The sequence below is a fragment of the Odontesthes bonariensis genome, chromosome 4 (genome assembly GCF_027942865.1).
Source record: "Odontesthes bonariensis isolate fOdoBon6 chromosome 4, fOdoBon6.hap1, whole genome shotgun sequence".
Lineage (NCBI taxonomy): Eukaryota > Metazoa > Chordata > Actinopteri > Atheriniformes > Atherinopsidae > Odontesthes > Odontesthes bonariensis.
In genome coordinates this window covers 18526683-18548945 of record NC_134509.1, presented here as the reverse complement: position 1 = coordinate 18548945, position 22263 = coordinate 18526683, and the positions used below count along the sequence as shown (strand labels likewise).

At 43.7% G+C, this 22263-nt stretch overlaps 1 protein-coding gene and 2 non-coding genes across 3 annotated transcripts; all 3 read right to left on the bottom strand.

Annotated features, from left to right (window-relative positions):
• Window positions 1-434: 434 nt before the first annotated feature.
• Window positions 435-12699, bottom strand: LOC142378609 (ribosomal protein S6 kinase beta-2-like). Its single transcript, XM_075463317.1, has 16 exons — window positions 12491-12699; window positions 10581-10635; window positions 10434-10471; window positions 9311-9425; window positions 9106-9174; window positions 8849-8996; window positions 8702-8759; window positions 8524-8624; window positions 7704-7794; window positions 7461-7551; window positions 5112-5219; window positions 4219-4281; window positions 3681-3758; window positions 3446-3553; window positions 3227-3339; window positions 435-3020 (listed from the first exon to the last, which is right to left on the bottom strand). The coding sequence occupies exons 2-16, from the start codon at window positions 10632-10634 to the stop codon at window positions 2843-2845; spliced, it is 1413 nt and encodes a 470-aa protein (XP_075319432.1). The 5' UTR covers window position 10635; window positions 12491-12699; the 3' UTR covers window positions 435-2842.
• An 8062-nt stretch (window positions 12700-20761) lies between these two features.
• Window positions 20762-20834, bottom strand: trnak-uuu (transfer RNA lysine (anticodon UUU)). The gene has a single exon. It is a non-coding gene; the product is annotated as a tRNA-Lys (tRNA).
• Window positions 20835-21501: 667 nt separating this feature from the next.
• Window positions 21502-21574, bottom strand: trnat-ugu (transfer RNA threonine (anticodon UGU)). Its single transcript has one exon. It is a non-coding gene; the product is annotated as a tRNA-Thr (tRNA).
• Window positions 21575-22263: the final 689 nt, after the last annotated feature.

Genomic DNA, 22263 nt, shown 5'->3' with positions numbered 1-22263 from the left:
ATAGATCAAATGACTAAGATAAGACTAAGTTATTAATGTTAAAATAAAATGTTTTAAATATTCTACATATCTGCACACATGTAACAGTAAATAAATCTAATAAAATTCAATCCATAAAGTCAAAGTCTGTGTTCTAAATTTGAGGAAAAAGCACCAACATTGTCCAGAGACAGATGATGTTTAAATGCATGTTTAAAGGTCTCATTCAGAGTTAGAGTTCAGGTCTTTACTTCTCAGCGGTTTCAGATTAAATAAACTTTCCTGTCGATCAGCAGCCTGAAACCAGCTCTGCAAACCGTCAGTGACACTTCCTCCTAACGAGTCAAAGAGGAGTTTTTAAAGACTTTTAGGTCAGTTAGAGCTTCCATTCACATGCTTCCACTTTCATATTTCTATCATATATCAAAGTAAGACACGAACACCAGAACTCAGCAATGAAATCCTTTTTATTCTTCATACATTCATCTGTTAGAAGGAGCACAACAAAGAGAAAACGTAAGCAATGATCACAAAAATAATCTATTTAATCCTATTTTCCTGTACAAACCCAGAGACAAAGAGTCCTTTTAACACTGTTAATATATATCACTCTATTATTAATTATGGAAATAAATATAGAAAACAACACAATTCAACCATGTTTCTGCTGCCAAGCTGCATATTTTAGGATTTACCACAGTTCATACGTTATTCCTGCAGATACAGGAGAAGAATGCACATGACTGCATGACAACAGTGTGGAAACACGCCAGTAATACGGTGGCGTTTGTGCGTCCGACAGACTGCAGCAGGAGGGCGAAAGCGTGACAAGATGTTTCCAGCTGCTCAGAACAGAACCAGGTCGACTTCTTTAAAAAAAATAATAAGAAATAAATTAAAACTAAAAATGGAAGTTTGTTTGGGAGAGCTTTGTGTAAAGTATTTTTATTCCAGGCGTCAAATCCTTTAAAATCTGACCCATGAGCCTCACGGTGCGGATGGTGCAGGTTCTGCTCGGGTCAGTTTCAGGGTTCATCCAGCAGGAACCAGCGTCTCTGTGGACTGAACCAGGTTTGATGCTGGATCTTTCCACACTTTCACGGCTCTCCTTACTCGTGTTCGTCTGCATTTAGCTTCCTTTGGGCCTGGTTTTATCAGAACAAACTGGTTTTTAAACGCTGGTATTTCAGTGTGAAAGACTTAAAGCGAAGGTTCGCTCTGAGAAGCAGGTGAAATGACGCCGCTTCAGTTTGATCCGTCACCATTATTCCCGACGTCAGTCGGTGCTCAGGCCACTGTTTCTGTTCCCAGCAGCACGTCTCATCGATGCATCAGAACAAGGAAGAAAAACAGAAACTAAAGGTTGTTTGGAGACGTTTCTGAATCAAAGAGAAGCTTGTTTTCATGATTTATCCTGTCATATTCACTCTCTGAGGTGACTTCCCTGTAATAAGACGGTGAAGCTTGCTGCTGGCTCATATTTTAGAGAAGCTGCAGTGAGAGGATCCAGCTGTTACAGCTGTGATGCCTTCGCACCAACACGGTTTGCTTCTCGTGTAAAAATAGCTTTTGTTGATAACCCAAAATATGATTTTTATAAAAGCTTTTTGTTTTCTCAGAGCACCGTTTTGAACAGCTGGCCGTGACTGAACGCCCAACTGATTGATGTGAACACACGGTTGTATCGATGGGTTATAAACTCTGATTAAGTGCACTGTACTGACGTGTGATTAGTCCATGTGAACAACATGACGATGAGTTCATGAAAAACTTTGGCAGCAGATATGCAAGTCGTCCATTATCAAACTAATCAAATCTGACATTCACCAGTAAATTAATGTGCGATGCAGCGTCTCATTCAGTAGATTTTTACATGAAACGGCTCACTTCTACTATAAAGAGCACATAGATATGATTTAAAGCTTATTGATATATATTTCGGAGGTCTATCAGAAGAGCTCTGCATGCTTTAATGTTGAGAAACAATATAATTTCTCTCTCAATGCGACTCATTCTGACTGAAAAGCTCCGCGCTCGCTCCCGTCCCTTTAAGGCCCCGCCTCCTGAAAGGCCCGGTCTGCTCTGATTGGTCAGCTGATTGTGAGACAGCTGCTGTTTCTTTGCTTGCTCATCACCAGAGTGTTTCACAGCGATGTCACTGAACAACAACAAGGCGTTTCAGGCTGCTTCTGCGGGAGATAACTTCGCATAAAAAACCCAAACACAACACAAAGAAGGAAAAGGAAGAATCCCAAAAGCACAACGTTCCCTCTTTAAGGCCGTTCAGCCTGAAGATGGAAACCTGGCATCCTGACGGCTGAAGGTCAGTTTCAGACTTTAATGGAAAAGAATCTAGACTTCAATCAAGCGATCCTTCGTCGCTTCTCAAATTAAAATGTCAGCCTCTGATGGACTAATTAAACACAAAACTGTATATCAGGACTTTCCTCGCTGTGATTAAACACACGGGCACATACGGGGTGAAATATGGCGACCGGTCGAGCCATCATTCAGCCGACCTCGATGACGGCAGGTTGGCGAAGACAAACTGTGGCTCTTTCACTGCCGTCGGTGACCAAAATGATAGAAAATGTGTGAATCAGAGCCATAATGTGACAGAACTCCAGGTGCAGACGTGTTAGAGCTGCAAACTAAAGCTTTCTGAGTAAAGTGGCTTCATGCTGACCAGGTGGGGTCTGCATCATGATGAACAGCAGGTGTGGGACAACATGCCCAGGCAGTATCTATTAACACACTAAACAGAAGGAAAGAAGCACACGTGAGCTTTCCTCTGATGCTTCTGGGTTTTCAGAGACCTCAACACTTACTGTGCACCACAGAAAAAGTTCATCCGATTCCCTCTTTATCTCCGATGTCCCTTCTTCTTGTTCCTCGCCGGCGTCTTGATCGGCTGAGTGGCGGCTCCGTTTTCCAGTGGGACCCGAGGTGGAGCTGCTGGCGGGGAGGTGGGAGAGAAAAGGTCCTGTTCTCCGTCCAGGCAGGCTTTGAAGGGTCCAGCAGAAGAAAATTTACTGAAAGGACTAAAAGAAAGAAAAAAGGTAAAGTTAGAAGAAATAAAGACAACAACCTTGTGTGGAGGTGACGGTCTTTATCCGGTTTAAATCCAGCCTTGGATGAGCAACAACACGTGTTCATTTATCCAAGAATCTGGGCTCAGATAAACTCAGGAAACCATCAGAAGTTACAGCCGGAGATTTAAAACCACCACCTTAAGTTATTGCGTTACCTGATGGGCGTGCGTGGGCTGCTGTTGTGACGGCGTACAGGACGCGATCGGGGTTCGAATGAGAAGCCTTCTTTCAGGCTCTCGAGGACCGATGGAGCCACGTAGGTGAAACCCTGGTGGAAAAGATAAAACAGATGGTTAAGAATCAGTGAGACCAAAGGTTTCCTCTCCAGGCTGCCAGAGCCTGAACCTAAAGAAGAAGGAGGAGCAGCGTCTCACAGCGAAGGCGAGCTCGGCGCTGTGGCTGAGCGTGGAGTCGTCTGGACTGTCCACCGGTGTCTGTCGGGTGAACCTGGTGTCGAACTGGCTCACATCCTCGTCCGAATGCTGGAATGAGCACCAGGAAGAAATGAGGCAGTCAGAGAAAAACACACAAGCCTGTTTTATGGTATTCACAGAGATGAGACGCATGGCGTGAACTGAAGACGGGACGTGACGACCCGAGGTGACCCACCAGCTGAGGCTTATACGGCGGCTCCACTCTCTTGTCCAGCAGGTCGTCCCAGTGGATGTGTCTGAAGAACGGATGTTTCTTCAGAGGAATAAAAAAATTAAAAAAAGACTCATTTAGATCCGTTGTATCACAGAAGAATGTGTGGCTTTGCTGTTAACGTAGATCCTTTAAGCGTCCGTGCACACTTCTCACTAAGATCTGTGCACGAGGTCATTTGTCCCAGATGTACAGCACCCTGCAGAGCACCTCAGTGACCACAGACAGACAAAAATGTATGGCTTCCCCTCGTTTCAACCTCCAAATGAAAGTTTGTTTGCTCATTTTGTTCATTTAATTTGCTTCTTTCAGTTATTTCCCGACACACTTTGTTTCATGCAGAACATCTGCTGCTGTCTGCTGCTGCAGGTCAGGACAGAGAAAAGGTCCCAGGATGTGGATCCCAGCTAAACTCCCGCCACAAACAAAGCGTTTGTTCACTCGTTTTCAGTAAAACACACACAACATGTGTGCTGGTGCATGCTGACAGCAGGTGGGTTACCTGAATATCAGCAGAGTCGGCTTTACTGGAGCCGAGTCTTTGGGACGGATTCTTCTTCAGCAGCTGGAAACAGATAGAAGGAGCATGTGTCAGGTTGATTAGATAATGATCTAATTAAGTCTGTTTTTACAGTGAGATACAATAAGCACGCAACTGAAGTCATATTTTCAGGTTTGAAGTGATAATCTTAGACAGCAGGAAGCTTTTCATGCTGTAAAGGTAAAAGGCGGAGAGTCCATGCTCCTCTGTGGAAGATAACGTTCAACACAGCTCGATTAATGGTGTTAACAACACAGTTCTGAGTCATGCTGGAAGGAGGCCGTGATGAGCCTGCTCCCACTGAGGGCTCACATCATAAAGCACATCTGGCAGCACATTCATGCTCTCAGAGATTCAGCTGGTTTTGTGTTGGTTAGTGGTCAGAAGCCTATTTTTAGCTGCTCAAACAAAAACCCCCAAAGATGATTGTTGGGAAGACAAAAACACAGCAAACACAACAAGGGGCGGTTCAACCGAAGGCCCAATGAGGAGCCTCGCACGGACAAAAGCTGCAACATGAGCCGGCTCCAGCTGATCTGGACTCCATGCAGCCGCCGTGAAACATGCACGTTAATGTTGGAGCAGCGGTGGAGCCTCTACTGCAGGCCGAGCGGGCGGATGGTCGGCTGCTGAAGCAATGTGAGAGAGCCCCAGATATACTGAAGCTGCACGTGATTATTAATCACAGATGCACAAGGCAGCCGTGATTTATGACAAACACTGTGTGTGTCCAGATAAATCACAGTGGAAGCAGCCAGCAGTACTGATCACTTACACACACTGGTTTTATTGTTCAGGTTATATTCCCTGCAGGCGTGTGTGTGTGTGTGTGTTTATGCAAGTGTGTGACACACCTTTTTGATGAGGTCCCTGGCATCGATTGTCAGATATGGCGGTAGGTTGATTTTACACTTCAAGATCTTATCGATAGTCTTCTTCCTGTTTTCAGCTGTAAATGGAGGCTGATGGAAGAGCACAGAAGAGTCAGCGGTCACCAACTGGTGATCAGAACGACTCCGGCAGGACAGCAGCTCCTTTAACCGACGCCTCATTTTGAGGCAGAGCGACCCCCTCCACAGCAAATCTGAAGCAATCGTTTAGAAACCCACAGAAAGTAATCAGACATGTTTAAAGTGATGGTTTCAAGTGAATAAGCTGGGCTGCATGGTGTCACCAGAGGAGGAAGCAGCAGGTGTCAGACCACAAACTCGGGCTGGGATTTAAATCGGAAACGGCGCCTTCGGGAGAGTCCGGTTGTGTGGGTGAAACTGCGCCGACAGTTTCAGAACTTATCGGCACGGACCTGATGTCCTGTTCAGAGAGAAATATTCCAGATTCAACGTCAGATTTAAAACAACAAAGACGTCACTCTTCTTTGACCACATGATCCGGGTCAAAACAACTTTTGCTGTTGCAGCAGCTGTGCCTCATTGTTAAAGGGATAGTTCGCCTCTTTTGACATGAAGCTGTATGACATCCCATAATAGCAATATCATTTATGAACATTTTCTTACGCCCTGCTGCGTCCTGTGAGCCGAGTTCCAGCCTCGTTTCACCAGGAAAAAGTCAGACCTCACAGTCGCTTGGCGCTATTTTCTCTCCCTTCGTATCACTGCGTGCTGTGTAAACTGTGCAGACCGAGCAGTCTCCTGCTTCCGTGCAGTAAACACTGTAACAGGCGCGGCTGTCGGCAGGCGGCAGCACGCAGTGATACGAAGGGAGAGAAAATAGCGCCAAGCGACTGTGAGGTCTGACTTTTTCCTGGAGAACGATTTTGTGATGCAAATGTATTACTCTTTTGAACGCATATTGTTTTGAGAAGCAAAACGCTTTATTTTTGTGGCCCCAGCCAACTAGCCGGACTACCTTCGTCACTCCAAAACGAGGCCGGAACTCGGCTCACAGGACGCAGCAGGGGGTAAGAAGATGTTCATAAATGATATGGATAGACAGTTTGAGAGAGACAGGAAGCAGGGGGCAGAGAGATGGGGAAGACACGCAGCACAGGGCCGCTCGGTGCGGGACTCGAACCGGGGCCAGCTGCAGCGAGGACTGTAGCCTCTGTACATGGGGCGGCTGCTTAACCCACTACGCCACCGACCGCCCCAGCCCTTTTAATCTTTGACGAGATCCAAAAAGCTCTTTTCCTTTTTCCCCCCAAATGTGCAAAACATTACTGGAAGTTTTATAGATTTTTACCTTTTCTGTTTCACATCTTCTGAATGTGGCAGAAACCGCAGGAGTGTGTGAAATGGACACACATCTGACAGCAGACGCAGCTTGGAAACAATGAATCACTGATAAAAATCAGGATAAACAGCACAGCCTCCACACTCACCGACAGATGTTTTCTCACCCTATCCCCATCTGTCTTTAATTCAACCTGCAGAAGTCTGACATCACGGGCGCATCTGAAGCCGTTTATAAAACCGTTCACACCCACACCTTCCAGGTAAAGTTCCCTTTTAAAGTCTCTGTTCACCCAGATATGTCCCATAAGGCCAACGAGCGCCTCATAAATATTTGTGAACGATAACGAGCCTGCAGTGGAGACAACAACTGAGATGAATAACTTCGTCTGAGCCAGACATCGATACGATTACAGGCCGGGAAATCTCTGGAGTGTTTTCTGTCATTACAGCAGTGACTTATTCACAGTGGAAGCCCCGACTCTGTTAGAGGAGTAAACACAGAAGTTTACTTTGTTAAATGGATAGAACATAACGACTGTGTGAGAGCTGGAACTGCTTTTCTATCTGCATGCAGATAGATTCACACTTTTCAGCTGGTGCAGCTTCACTCCACACGTCTGGACCAGAACTTGATTGATAAGAACATTTCATACGAGTTATTTTAGTGGAGTTTCTGACTTCTTTACCATTACGCCTCCATAAGTCAGACCCCCCCCCCCCCCCCCCCCCCCTCGTTAATTAATACTTTCCTTCTGGATATTTCAAGGTGTAAAATGTTCAGATTGAATCCAAAGAAATAATCTACAGATTAAGAAGGATTCAGGGTTGGAAGACACAACATCACAGAGGATGATCTCAGCTATGGACCCTGTTCTGTGACTCACAGCTCGTTTCCAACCATCAGCTATTATAAAAGGTTTATAAGGTTTAGATACAGAGCAAAAGAAGCGGATCCTAAGCAGGGGGCGGTCCCTGTGGATCTCATTCTAGAGACATCACAAAAAAGCTTACCGATCCAGTCATCATGTCGTACATCAGTGCCCCGAGGCTCCACCAGTCCACGGCTCTGTTGTGACCTGACCTGGTCAGGATCTCTGGAGCCCTGGACGGGAAGAAGACGCACAGAAAGAAAACATGCAGCCAGAAAGTGAAAGCTCCAGAGAAGAAGCACAAGAACGAGCAGGAAACTTAGCAAAGAATTACTCTGTGAACAGGGATGTAATGAACACGATGTGTGTGTGTTTAGGTACCCACATGTACTCGATGGTGCCACAGAACGTGTGCGTGACGCTCCCATCGTGGATCGACTCCTTACAGAGGCCGAAGTCCGTCAGCTTGATGTGTCCTTAAAACACACAAAACATCAAACTACATTAGATTTCAATAACAGACACATCTGCTGGTCGGCTCAGCCTACGTGTGCTGTGTGGGCTTTAAAACATAGGACTGCGTCCCGATAGGAGCCTGAAACTGCAGGCCAGGAAGTCCTCGTGCAACAGGAATGAGGACGGATGTCATTCACACTGAGTGTTACTCTGCCATAACTTTGATAGACACATTTTCTTTTGATAGTTGCTCAAGTGGAAGAGTTTAAGGCCCAATCCCAGTCCTCCGATTGGCCAAAGTACTCCACTTTGCAGGTTTGTTTGTTTGTTTTCGTTTAAAGCCAGTTAAGCAGCTATGGCTATTTCATGGCTAATACAGGTAATACATTGCACTTGACACTAAATATCAACAATGAAATTTATAAATAAATACATTAAATAAGTTTGTTCACATCAATGCACTTTAAAAAGTTTAAAACCTTTAAAGGTGGGACCTTATTAAAAATACCTACTTTAGTACCTTCTTTAAAAAACTGCTGCCTCAGGAGGAGCTGGAGGAGGAAAGGGAGGTCTGAGCAGCTCTGATTGAAGTGACGGTACAAAATGGACAGATGGTTCCAGTCCCAGTCCCACAATGTGTCAGACAGACACGAATCATTTCTCAGCCCTCTCTGATGTTCTTATCTTTTTATGTAAAAGTTTCCTCATGTTAGTGATCCTGTTTCTGTACAGAGTGTGTGCTGTGTTACCTTGGTGACTGAGCATGATGTTTTCAGGTTTCAGGTCTCTGTAGATGATCCCATTTGAGTGGAGGTGACCCAGGGCCAATGTGATCTCCCCCAGGTAGAAACTAAACACATGCAGAATGTATTTAAGTCATCACTGCGTTTAACGCTGTGCAAACTCAAAACCACGGCAGGACCTTACCAGGCCGTGTCCTCCATGAAGATGCCTTCCTTCTCCAGCTGCATGAACAGCTCCCCTCCTGGTGATAAACAGCAACAGCTCAGAGACCGCTATCCTTTCATGATAAACACGCATTCATGCTATCCATCGGCCCTCCTTCCACCTTACCGCTCAGACACTCCAGGATGAGGTAGAGCTTTCCTCCGGTCTGGAAGGCGTACAGCAGGTCCACGATGAACGGGTGCCTCACCGTCTCCAGGATCTCCCGCTCTGCTCGCGTGTGCGCCGTGTCTTTAGCATTACAAACTATCTTAGCCTACAACACAGTCAGATATTCATGGACACAGTGAGACGCTGAGGGAGGAAAGGGGCGAGGAACAAGGGGAATGCAACAGAGAGAGGCAGATGGTGGAACATTAAAGTACCTTTTTTAAGACCTTCATAGCAAATATTTTTCCAGTTTGGCCACCTTGAACCTTCCTCACCTGGAACACCTTCAAGAAAGGAGGAGACGGGTGTATTAGAAGTAGATTACTTTACACTAAGCTGCAGGATTCTGAGGACAAGAGAGCTGTCATGTTAAAAACTGTACCGACCACTGCACACGCTACAGTGCACAGACAAACACACCTTGCCATATGCTCCTTTTCCCAGGACAGTGAGAAGCTCAAAGCAGTCAGGTCCAACTCTCTCACTGTCCCTGTTGACACTTTCACTGGTCAGCTCCACCTCCTCCGTCTGAACACTGGAGGGAGAACGATCCAGAGGAACAGCAGCAGGGAAAATAAGAAGAACAGCAATAATATTTTGTTTTATTTCAAGACAAACAGAGGAAATAAAATGCTCTTTTGAACAGGTGAGTCTGGAGTCTTGACGGTGGTAAGGAGTTCCAGGATCTGATGGAGCAACGTGGGCGAGTTCAGACGTGGAGGAGCGAGGTTATGGACGGACGTAAATGTGTAAAAACAGGATTTTAAATTTGATACGGAACTTTTCTGGGAGCCAGTAAAGCTGCTGCTGAGCAATACAAGCTGCAGTATTCTGAACGAGATTAAGCTTATTGAGGGATTTGTGAGTGAGACCAAAAAGAAGGGATCTGAAGTAGTCGATTCGGGAAGTGACTAGGGTATGAACAAGGGTGGTGGTGGTGGTGGTGCGGGGGGTGAGTAAGGGACTTAGGCAACTAATGTTGCGTAGATGGAAATATGCAGACCGAGGGATGCTACCGACGTGGGATTGGATCATCAAGGATGACACCCAGACTCCTGAGTTGTCAAACTGGCAGCTTCGGATCGTTTGGATTTGGTACCAGTTAGAAGAAATTCTGTTTTATTGCTGCTTAGTTTAAGGAAATTTAAGAAAAAACAGGATTTTAATTCATTGAGACACTCGTGAGGAAGGAAGGTGAAAATATTGCCAAGGGGATGAGGTAAATGATGAAAAGAAGGGGCCCAAGGATGGAGCCCTGGGGCACACCTGTGGTATTAAAGAAGAGCCAGGAAGGTGAGAGGTAAGATTGAAACCAGTCTAAAAGGGTATGAGTGGTGCCAATGGAGATAAATCTGTTGAGGGGAATAGTGTGGGATGTGGTGTCAAAGGTCGCACTCAATCAAGTGAACTGTAATCAGCCGCCACGATAAGGTCATCAGGGATTTCTTTTTAGTGCAGTTTCAGTGCTGTGGGGGAGGGAAAACCCCCACTGGAATTATTCATTCAAGTTATCAACGTCCACTTTGTTTTGAACTAAACTTACTTCTCAGGTTCTGTCAAAGTGAAGTCACAGTCATCCTCCTGCAGATGGAAATAACAAACCAGAGACGTTAAAGAAGAATCTCCCAGTAGAACCACAGAAAGGTGATCAAACTGACTCTAAAGCCAGAGCTTCAGTGTATTCACCAACCTCTGTGTCACTGATGTCCTCAGTCTCCAAGTCGATGTCAAACACTCCTGCCATCCTGAAACAGATTGGGGGCAGTCAGAGGTTTAATGAGGGGCTAAAGAACACTTTCACCTGACTGAGGAATGTCTGACTGCTGTACAACAAGTACAACTTCAGCTCCCAAGCTACAGCCACGTGAAAAGGAAAGTTCTCCTTCAGTATGGCCTCCTGTATGAGGTCCTTGGCAGGTCTTATAATGAGGTAAATCCAACCTCAGATGTACATGTGACACATTACAGTGTGTCATTACATATGGAACAAAAACTGAGACGAAATGTAGAAGCAGCGTGATAATTAACAAAAATAAGAGTTCATTTAACAGGATAAACCTGCCGTCATCTTCAGACCTCCTCATGATCTTAACTCATCTACATGTTCCTCATTTTCTGACTGCTGTCCTTCCCGTTTTAAACTCCAGCAGCTGTGTTGCTTTCAGCCCGATTTTCCTCATAATGTTTTAAATTATATTTCTTCTTCTCTGTGACAAATCTGCAACTGTAGATCCATCACTAAACAGTCTGAAATTCGTGCTGAGACCGTATGGTCGTCAGCTGGGACAGACAGATGGAGCTGGGTATCGTCAGCATTGGTATGAGAAGCCACGTGGTTTGATGATCTGGCCCAGTGAGGTGGTGGAAATGGAAAAGAGAAGAGGTCCCAGTACTGAACCTTGGGGGACCCCTGTGGCGAGGTGGTGCACTCGAATTCTCTGAATGTTATTATCGCCTTCAGAACAGGAAACAACAGAGCATCCCTCATGAAAGGAAAACAGATTACTCTGTCCCACAATTCCTTGCAGCCACGACATTTAAAGCCTCATATGATTACTTTCAGACATGCTTCTGCTTCCACTCTCTATACTTCTGTGCTCAGGTTCATTTCTGGGGTTTCCTGTAACATTCATAACTGCATCTTTTATGAGAAAGAAGGATTGTCTTCTCTGGCTGAGACAAACATCCATTACTGTTGCTCTATAAAGCCCATAGTGAAACGTAACCATGTGATGATGTAGCAGCACTACTGGACTGGTGCTTCAGACCATATTAAGCTCAAATGACTGGCTGTTATTTCAGGTCTGCTTTTAGTGTGCATAACACACAAAGCACACTGAAAATCAATTCTCCAAGTCTTAGTCAGTTTAAATAAAAGGTGGAATTCATCCCAACACATTCTGTGCCTGTTTTATGTGAATGTCTTTGTGTTTGATTTGTTTCTTTTGTTACTGAACGTTCTCTTTACCATGGGCGTCGTCATTTTGTCATGTGATTAATCAACATTACACAACACGTAATGACACATTATTGTACTGAAAACACAGCCCTTTAATGCTTTAAGTTTAACGAAATAAAAAGAAGTAAATAAATAAGAGCACAACATATTTAACTTCTAACTTTTTCTTTACTTTAATGGACTGTGAAAGCAGATCCAAACTACAAACTACTATGATACTCATAATAAAACCTCTCGGTATTTAGGGAGGTTTTCCTATTTTATGTTTATCCAAAAAAACACTTTTCTCCACTGTTAGCCTCACGAGCACCTAACCTGCCAAATAAAAGAAGAAGAAAAAAAAGCCACAGCTAACACGAAATGTTTGAGATTAGAACAAAAACTGCGCTGCAATCGTTTAATTTGAGACATAATTTCCTCATTATCTGACGTTAATCTTCACTTCTTAGGTTAGCATACAGTCCAACCAACTCCGGCGGAGAGCAAAACAACCTCTGAGCTACAACAACAGTAAATCGATTCTCCCTGACAATGTCACGGTGGTGAAAAAGGGCTGACGGCACTAAATGTGAGCTGTCATTACAGCTGTTTTGACAGGTACGAAGCTAAAGGAAACATGCTAATGCTAACTAGCGTTTCACCTGTCAGCGCGCCGTCATCCGATGACACTCTCCGGTGATCTCAGGTCAACAGTTAAAGAAAAGCGGGTTTTAAACACAACCGGGGGAGGCTGTCATCACTCATAAACAAACTGACAACGACACAGACAGGTGTGGGCATCCCTTCATGTTCATCCGGACAACAGGAAACTGCTGAGTGCTGCGTCTTCTTCTGTCACCTCTTCTTCTTCTTCTTTGACATTTAACGGCAGTTGGCAGCATCGACGTTGTACTCCTGCCACCTACTGGAAGTATCCACGCTCAGAGATGTCGGTGTGGATTTTCAGGCATCCAAATAGTTTAAAGAAATGACCTCCTGTCTCTTTTCCTCAGCTGTTTCCCCTGACCTGGTCGAAAACGTAGTGGGATTAAGGGAGGATTTTCAGAAAAATCCTTAAAGACACAACCAGCTGCAACAATAATCCAACCACTCAGCTGTGATGTGGGTCTGCAGCACTGAGACTACAGATAAATATTCTACAAAAATCGCTTTAGATACTTAATATGTTGTAATTTGATCACGTTCTTGCATGTTAACTATTCCATATATAACCTTGAACGTCTACTATCTCAGAGAGAAAATTATTATATTCATTCCCTTAGGACATTAATTCCTTTTGGTTTAAATGTGGAATTTGAACTGAAATGTTTTCTCTAACTAGACTCATTGTTACTCTGCAGGTCTGGACTCTTTTGATGGGTTGACAGGGTGATACAATGCTTTTTATGACGGCCCCTAGTGGCCTGATTTAAACATTGCAAGTATTGTCTTTATATTATTTTGTCTTCCCATCATGGGACTATATTGTATATAGACCACTTGGTATTTGGATCTTTTGCACTCACAGGGGCTGGTGTATTATTATGTTTATGTTTTTCTTTTTTCTTTCAATACTTATAAATTGTCTAAATCTGTTTCCTGTCCTTTTGACACTATTTGCCAATGTAAACATATGTGATTGATAATGTGTGACGAGACTCCACCTTGATTGGCAGGTGTCATGGGACTAATTAACTGATTGTTGTCAACCAATCACAAACTAGAGGACAATTTATAAGAGGTGTTTTCACTTTGCTTGTGTAAAAACTTTTGTAAAAACTTGAGAAAGGCCACACTGGCCGAAACGTTGTTTGTACAATAAATTCAGCATGATGGACAAGAGTGTGCGGTATCTTCCCCTTTGAAGTGAACTAGTACCCGCTACCTGCACCTCGAAACTTCTGGTGTGCGTTGGTTTCTTCCTCCTAAAATAAACTATTCCATATATATCATGTTGATGATATTATAGAATATTACTCAGGAATCAAAGAGAGAAAAATCAAGAAAAGTGAAATCACAGAGACTGAATGAAGATAATCGAGCGTCGCTATAAAAGCTGCTGCCGCAAGGAAGTGTGGGATGGAATTATCTCTTGTCTCTCATAGAGGATGGTCCGGTGTTTCCTTTGTTCCTTTGTGTCTCCTTTCAGTTTTTGGACCAGCTCTTATCTTGGCATCCTGGGGCCTCATGTACAAAGACTTGCGTGGATTTCCTACTGAACCATGGCGTACGCTCAAACCCAAATGCCCTCCAACGTCAGATGTATGAATCTGTGCGCACGCATCAATCCAAGCACATTTCGTTTGTACATCCCAATCAACGTGGAATTGAGCGCACATGTCGGAGCACCCGACTCCTCCCTGTCCACGCCCCTACTTAAATTTGCAAATCATATTTAAATGAGCCCTGCACCTGCGATCCCCCTCTCTGTACGACTGCGTTCTTAGAACTGCGTTCTTAGAACTGCTCTGTCCGAATGCGGCTACTGAGGAAGGTTCTGAAGACAGAGAGACGATTCAATAGGACCCCAGGTCATGGTCATTTTAGGAGCTTGAATTAGGGAAACTGAACTTCTTCTTCAGTTCTAAACTAGCTGGTGGGGAGTTACTGCAAAACAGCCCAGCACCATATCAGTTGGTGCATTTGAGCTCAGATGTCAGAACTTCTAAGTTCCCAGTTGGGGAAATCAACTGGAACTCCTCCCAAAGATGGATTTCCAACTCGGAAAGTCAGAGGAACCTCACCAAACCTGACTTCAAATCCAAGATGGACTCCCCACACATAAAAAGTGGTGAAAGTTGCAAAGGGAGACCGTTTATGAACTCTTATGTAAGTTTGTGTCTCATTACATCTGTTGCACACATTCTACCGTCAAACATCTGTAACTCAGCGTATTAGTACCATGTAGGTTACGTCTCTTTAACCATATTTCTTCTCTTAAAGTATGCGGACCAGTAATGATTAAGATAAGTCAGTACTGTTCTGCCATGATCCCTTTCTAACCAACTTCCTCTTGCAACTGGGGAAGTTGCACAGAAACTCTCGAATCCTCTCGAGTCATATCATGTTATCTCTTTCAAACGGCTTACGTCATAAGCTTTCACCAGATCCAAGCAAAGCTTCTGATGTAGGTTCGGCTCGATGTTTTCTTCCATCGTCTCTGTTCTTTTCACACAAAAGAGTGACGGCTGCTATTTTTGTCTCGTGTGAAAGTAGCTTTCAGAATACCTGTTAACTTTGTGGTTTTTGCTTCCTGTGACGTCCTCTTTCACCAGATGCACTGGTGGAAAATTAGTGTTTGAATTTTATTTGTGTAACACCTCATATGTCAGATGAAAATACCAATAAAACTACAGAAACTGTTCAAATACTGGAAACGTGCAAACAAAAATGTACAGATTTTCCTTAAAGCTGAGAGTAGATAAACTATAATACAGAAGTAAAACAAAAGCATTGTCTTATATATTAAAGTTCTGAGCTCAAACAAAGACTTTAAACAGTAAAGCACACGTTAACAACTAAAGAAGAATAAGAAGGACCTCTTGTCTCATGCCAAAGTGAAAGAGGTTGTCCGTACAGGGAGAATTCAGAAGTGGGCTTTCAGTGGAAACAGTGACTTCCCTCAGAAGGAAGTCGATGTGGTGTGTTCAACCGAAGCATTGGGGCATCAAGCACAAAGAAAAATAAAGACACAAGATGAAGACTTACTGGATCAAGACCATCCTTGTGTGTGAGTAATGCACGACTCTTACAGCAGACCAAGAATTTAGACAGAAATTCCACTTCACAATAGATCAAAGTTGACTCCTGTGAATGGACGGATGAGAATGATCAATGTGATCTGCTTGATGAATGAGCTGTAAATGTAGTGGCTGATTACTTCAAATATTAAACATTACTGGATGATTTCACTACAAAAGAAATCTGCTAAAGGGTGCACAAGATGAGACTTTAACAGATGTCAGACTGCACTGTAAGGACATGACAGCAGGTACAGTTCAAAAAGGATCTATAAATGTTTCATGGTCAGGGTAAAGAAATCTGGAACATGTACAGAATAGCGTGAAAGTGACGTGAAATAAACTGGTAACAGGTTGAGTCGTGAGTTTTAAGTTCAGGAGAAAATGTTGTGTCATCTGCATCATGTCAAACTTTAAATGTATTCGTACATGTGACGCCAGCTGAGAAACTCTAGGAAAGTAAATGAATTAGATCCACGAGAGACACCAGAGGCTGTGGAGGAGGCTCTGTGAACAGCCACAGAAAAAACCGCCTGCCATGAATTACAGTCTTACTAAAATATCAAAGAGCTTTTCCATTTCAATGAACATAAGTTACATTCCAGACTTTGCAAAAAGGAGTTAAAATAGAGTTAAATAGTGCTGATCATGCCTGTCAGTAGCAGGGGAATCTTCCCATGAGTGAAAGTATAAATTACCTTCACATGTTGTGTCTGAGAGGACATTTCTGAGCTGCAGCTATTCGTTTTACAGTCAAATAAAGAAAGAAGGCTGAGCTTAAAAATGGAGAAACACAGTTTGATGGATGATGGAGAATTAAGATGGGAAAACTTCTGGAGTCCTTCTGAAACAAAAACGTTCTACTTGTGTGAAAAATTACAGCTTGAAAACAGTATCTAATGACAGTGAAAGTGTTTCCTGGTCCTGGTCCTGGTCCTGGTACAGAGACAGAGACAGAGACAGAGACAGAGACAGAGACAGAGACAGAGACAGAGACAGAGACAGAGACAGAGACAGAGACAGAGACAGCACCAGGCCTATGAGCCCACCTTAATGATGAGCTTGGGCCAGTCTACTGAGTAAAACAGGAAATAATCACATACACCTGTGCAGGATCCATCAATCTGGACTGCATATTAGGATGAAAACAAACTATGATGTCCCAGAGACATGAATCAAGGAAAGGTAGGAACCTTTTCTAAACCTTAAGGAGCTCAGCGTCCTTAAAAACTGTGAAAAGGATGAAATGTGGGACCACTGAGACTCTTCAGGCATCCAAACTGAGGACATGATGGTCAGGGAGACAGCAGATGAATCCAGAAGCCCCGTGGCTTCATCACCGTGTTGTTCTGTCATGTTGGTTCCGGTTCACTCCTTGTTTCCAGATTAAACCTGTTCTACTTTGATGAAGGTGATGTCCATTTGATCTCCTCAGGTTTCATTCCCCTCACTGAGTTCTGGATGCTGTTTGTGCCGGCTGCAGAGGTCCAACACGTCCAGTTTGGCTCAACGGTCACTCTGGTCTGTAACATCTCCTACCTTTACGACACAACGTGGCTCAAGCAGAACCCAGACCTCCCCCCAACGGTGGTCACCTGCACCAGCCTCAGAGAGGGACAGCCGGTCCAAGGTGATCACAGGAACACTACCGTGATGGGTCAGATCTGTGCGAGTTCATACGCATGATGAAATGTTTTCCTCCAGGGTTTCGGCTCAGTCCTCGGTTCTCAGTGAGCTTGACAAACCGGTCCCTGGCTCTGAGGATCTCAGGAGTTGAGGAGGGAGACCTGGGCCTGTACTACTGTGTTGCCAGTGTGAACACATGTGTAGTAGTTGGGAAAGGAACCGAGCTTCAGGGTAAGTGCATCTATGGACATATGTTGTGAGTAAAACCTGTTTGATGGATGCTCAGACTTCACGAACGCTTAGATTTCAGCAAATTATGAATCCAGATTCAGTTTAGATGGCAGTCACATTCAAAACTATTTCATATAACCTCAAATTAGACAAAATGGAAAAATAATGATCTCATTTTACCGAAGACAATATGAACTCATGATATTTCATGATTTGGCTGTATTTCATTTATATATATAATACACATCCATTTATGCGTTTCAGGCTTGCAACACATCCCAAAAACAGTTTGGAAAGTGGCAGTTTAGAACTTTTAATGAGGTCAGATGAAAAATTGATGAAAAAAGATTTTAGAAAATGTTTGTTCAAACAAGTGACCGGATCTCCAGTTTGCCCACAAATGTGTTTAAAACAATGATCCTCAGAGAAAGACTGGAAGGTATTTGCATATTTCTCCCTCTATAGAGCAGAACATTATTAAAGCATTCAAGGAATCTGGAGGAGTTTCAGTGTAAAGGGCAAGGGAGCAAGCCTAAGCTGGACCCCCGTGATCTCTGATCCCTCAGACGGCGCTGCATCAAGAACCCTCATTCATCAACAGCTGATAGAAGCACATGGACGAGGGATTACTGTGGGAAACCTTTGTCCAGCACTACGATCCAGAGTTCCATTCACAGACTTTACTGTGCAGAGAAGAAGCCTGATGTTAACCTGGTCCAGAGGCGGCGTCCACTTCTCTGGGCTCGGAGGCGTCTGGGATGGAGCGTCACACGGTGGAAACGTGTGCTGTGGTCAGAGCCATCAGTGTTCCAGATCTTTGTTGGAAGAAATGGAGCAAAGAGCAAAAGGAGCATCCAGACTGCTGTCAGCAACCAGTCCCTGCAGCCAGGCTCTGGGATGGTATGGGGTTGGATCAGGGCCCGAATGAGCAAAGCTCATTTCCACTTCTGTGATGGCAGCATTAATGCAGAAAAGCTCACTGAGATTTTACAGCAACATATGCTGCCTTCAAGAACACATCTGTTCCAGGGACGTCCGTGCATTGTTCAAGCAGACCATGTAAAAGCACATTCCGCACACGTTCCAAAGGCATGGCTGAGGAAGAGGAGGGTCCGGGTGCTGGACTGGCCTGCCTGCAGTCCTGACCTGTCCCTAAACTCTGAAACAACCACCACCCCGTGCTGCTGCACACCTGGAGACGTGTTTGCAGGAAGAACGGGACAAAATAACAGCTGAAACTCTCCATCACTTGGCACCCTTAGTGTCAGAACATCTTCAAGTGTTGGGAGAAGGAAACGTTACAAAGTGGGAGAAGATTCACTCTGTTGTAGCCTGAAATATAAGAATGTGTGATGTGTGTTACAAAATAAATTAAACTGTAATGAAATAAAAGCAAATGTAACAATCGTTGCTGTTTTGGTCTGGAAGGGAGATCTTGTTCTTTATTTGACTTGTCATGCTCGGTTTTTGGAGGAATTATCACGGCCTTCCCTGCACGTGTCTCTCAGCGTTGTGTCGTCTCTGCACCAGACAGACAGAGACTGCAGCCATCTGGTTCGTAGGCATCTTTGGGTCTCAGCCAGCACGCTCTTCTTTGATGTGTTGTTTATCTGAAGAAGCACTGATGGCAAAGCTCCTAAACTGCTACCAAATCCCTGACAACAAGTTAACAGTCACGCTTTGGAGATTGGCTCGGCTCTGTACGAATCAGCACATGTGACCGTTTAGAAGCACATCATGAGAACACCTCGAAAGGCCCTGCAGAGAGGCTGTTTTCTGGAAATATGTGATTATATGTGAGCAAACACAGCACTTCGGTTTATCATATGTAACAATCAGACTCGTTTTGTTCTCTGTGTCCTCAGTCACGCCTGCAGGTTCCGCTCGGTTTCTCCTCCAACACTGGTACTGTGTCGCTGTGGGTTCTGGGCTGCTGATTATGATGCTGGCTGTTTGCATCACTCACTGGAAAACTAAACAGAGGAAGAAGACGCCGACCAGCGAGAACTACTGCCAGCGACGCCTGCAAAGACAAGACTGCGCTCCCAATGACTCGTGTGCGACTGATTTCAATGACTAACTGACTGTAGAATTAAGATATGTAGCCTGTTCTTTCATTAACTTATTGAATTATTTTTCAATAAACGCTTCTGATTTCTCAAAGGCCCGGAAGCTTAATTTAGTTTCACTTGGTTTAAACAGATAAGCTGCTGGATCGGACAGTAACTGGAACAGTTTAGATCGTCTCAGTGTGAGACGGGGAAGAGTTGTGCAGCTTTGCAAGAGAAATATCACGGAGAATTGATTGTGGACAACTTTTACAGTTTTACAGAAGTTTGTTTAAACTTCATTAAATGTTATCTCATCATTTGTGTCCTGGGACAGAAGTTTTTCTTCTGATTACACATAGAAATGTCTGGAGGGGCATTGTGACCCACCCAGTATTTACTTCCCACATTTTGTTTGGATTAAAACCTCATCAGTGTTTTCTTCTGCTTTTTTTTTCTTTAATTCTTCCAGGTTTAGGCAGTAAAACGTCCAGGCAAGTGTTGGGACAGCATCTTGGCTTAAAGGGTCCCTCCCCATAACCCAGTAACCCTAACCCTCTAAAAGGAGATGCAATTAGTGAGACACTGGACTCACCCAGAGGGCAAAAATAAACTCCAAATACCCCCCATAGTGCCCTAAAGCACATCTGCATTGACCTGATATTTGTAATTGGCATATAAAATTAACCTCATCATAAAACCAACATAATAACATCCATCCATCCATTTTCTATACCCGCTGAATCCGTCGGTCGGGTCGTGGGGGGCTGGAGCCAATCCCAGCAGTCATCAGGCGAGAGGCGGGGTACACCCTGGACAGGCCGCCAGTCCAACACAGGGCCACACAGAGACAAATGAGACGAACAACCACACACACTCACTCCTAGGGACAATTTAGAGACACCAATTAACCTAACATGCATGTTTTTGGACGGCGGGAGGGAGCCGGAGTACCTGGAGAGAACCCACGCATACAAAGGCCCTAGCCGGGAGTTGAATCTGGAACACATAATAACATACTTATTTATATTCTTGCAGATTGTGACCATATTCATGGGTAATTTAATTACTATTAACATGTGTTTTTTGTCCTGTTTAAAGTCTGAAAGCCTAGAACATAATATCCTATGTAAAGGTATTTTCTATATTTTGTATTATGGTAAATGAATGTATTTTCACTAGAATTTTTTTTGGTTAATTTTATTTATTTATTTGTATTATTTAAAAAGAATAGATCAGGTGAAACAAAAAAGGGACAAAATTATTTATATGAGGGGGAAAAAGTTATCGCCCGAACAGGGACTTGAACCCTGGACCCTCAGATTAAAAGTCTGATGCTCTACCGACTGAGCTATCCGGGCTCTGGCGGCCATGAGCAGAAACACAATGAATACAGTTAATGTGACTGTATGCTGTCCTGTTATGATGTTCTTTTAGCTTCACTCCTTCTGAACTCCGCTACAGGCACCAAGCCGAGTAGAACAAAGTTTAAAAGTTGTGTACTTACGACAGTAAATGATTAAATAAAATGTCTGCTCACTGAAACCCTCCCAACAAAAGCGTGCAGCTTGCTAGCTGTGGAAGTTAGCAACCTGTTAGCTAGAGTCATCGTTTATTAAATGGATATATTTCAGAAGAAATAAAGTTTATTTCTTCTGAAATATATCCACCGAGAGATAAAACGACACCAGAAATAACATACACATTATCTATGCCTCGTATATTACGTTATTTAGCTTTTAGTTAGAGATATCATGACAATTTAGCCACAGTAAAAGGTTCAAATGTGAACCAAAAGCCAAACACTCCACCTGGATAGCGAATAAATCCCAAAAACAAACGAAAAAATAATCCGATTTAAATTTTGTCATTATTGTATATTTTTTAATTAATATTAGATTATATTAGCTCCTGGGGTATGTTCTGCACAAATATTTGGGTTTTGAGTCGGACATTTTTTTTTTCTTTAAGGGACTAAATTTGTTGCGGTTAATCACAGTTCCCCTCAACAAATCAAAAAGTGAGTCCAGGCCCCAGCGAGATTTGAACTCGCGACCCCTGGTTTACAAGACCAGTGCTCTAACCCCTGAGCTATGGAGCCTGTGCTGTTTCGGAGCGACGTCATATTGTATCTATTGGTTAAGGTGGACACAACATGTAAGACAGTTGCTAACAGTAAACGTTTCCAGCACTCATTTCTTTCTGTCTCCTTCCAAGTTCTTAAGGAAGGGAAACAGGGAGAAAAGGCTGAGCTGTGCCAAATGACACAAGAAGTGGACTGAAAATCAGTGGCAACAGGTCTGATGGAGGGATGAATCCTCCCCAGAGCCCAGAGCTCAACATTATTAAAGCAGTGTGGGATCATCCTGACAGAGAACGGAACAAAAGGCAGCCCACATCCAAAGAAGAGCTTTGGGATGTCCTTCAAGAAGCCTGGAGAACTATTCCTGAAGACTCCTTAAAGAAAGGACAGAAAGCTCGTCTGAGAGGGTTCAGGCTGTGTTGGAGAATAAAGGAGCTCAGACCAGATATTCACTTTAAAGCTGCTCAGAACTGAACAAACTCTGTTTCTGCCTCAGATTCTGGGTTTATATTCATGTTGAAATATGTTTAAATAAATCACTGCATGTATTTCCTATTTTCTTTGCTGTATCTTTGTTAGTAGTAGTATTTTTTTTTAGAATTGGTATTATTATTGTTGTTGTTAATATACAATCATTGTAAATACTAATATTTTTTTGAGCTACTTAACTAATTTGAATTTCCCCCATTGGGGGATGAATAAAGTAT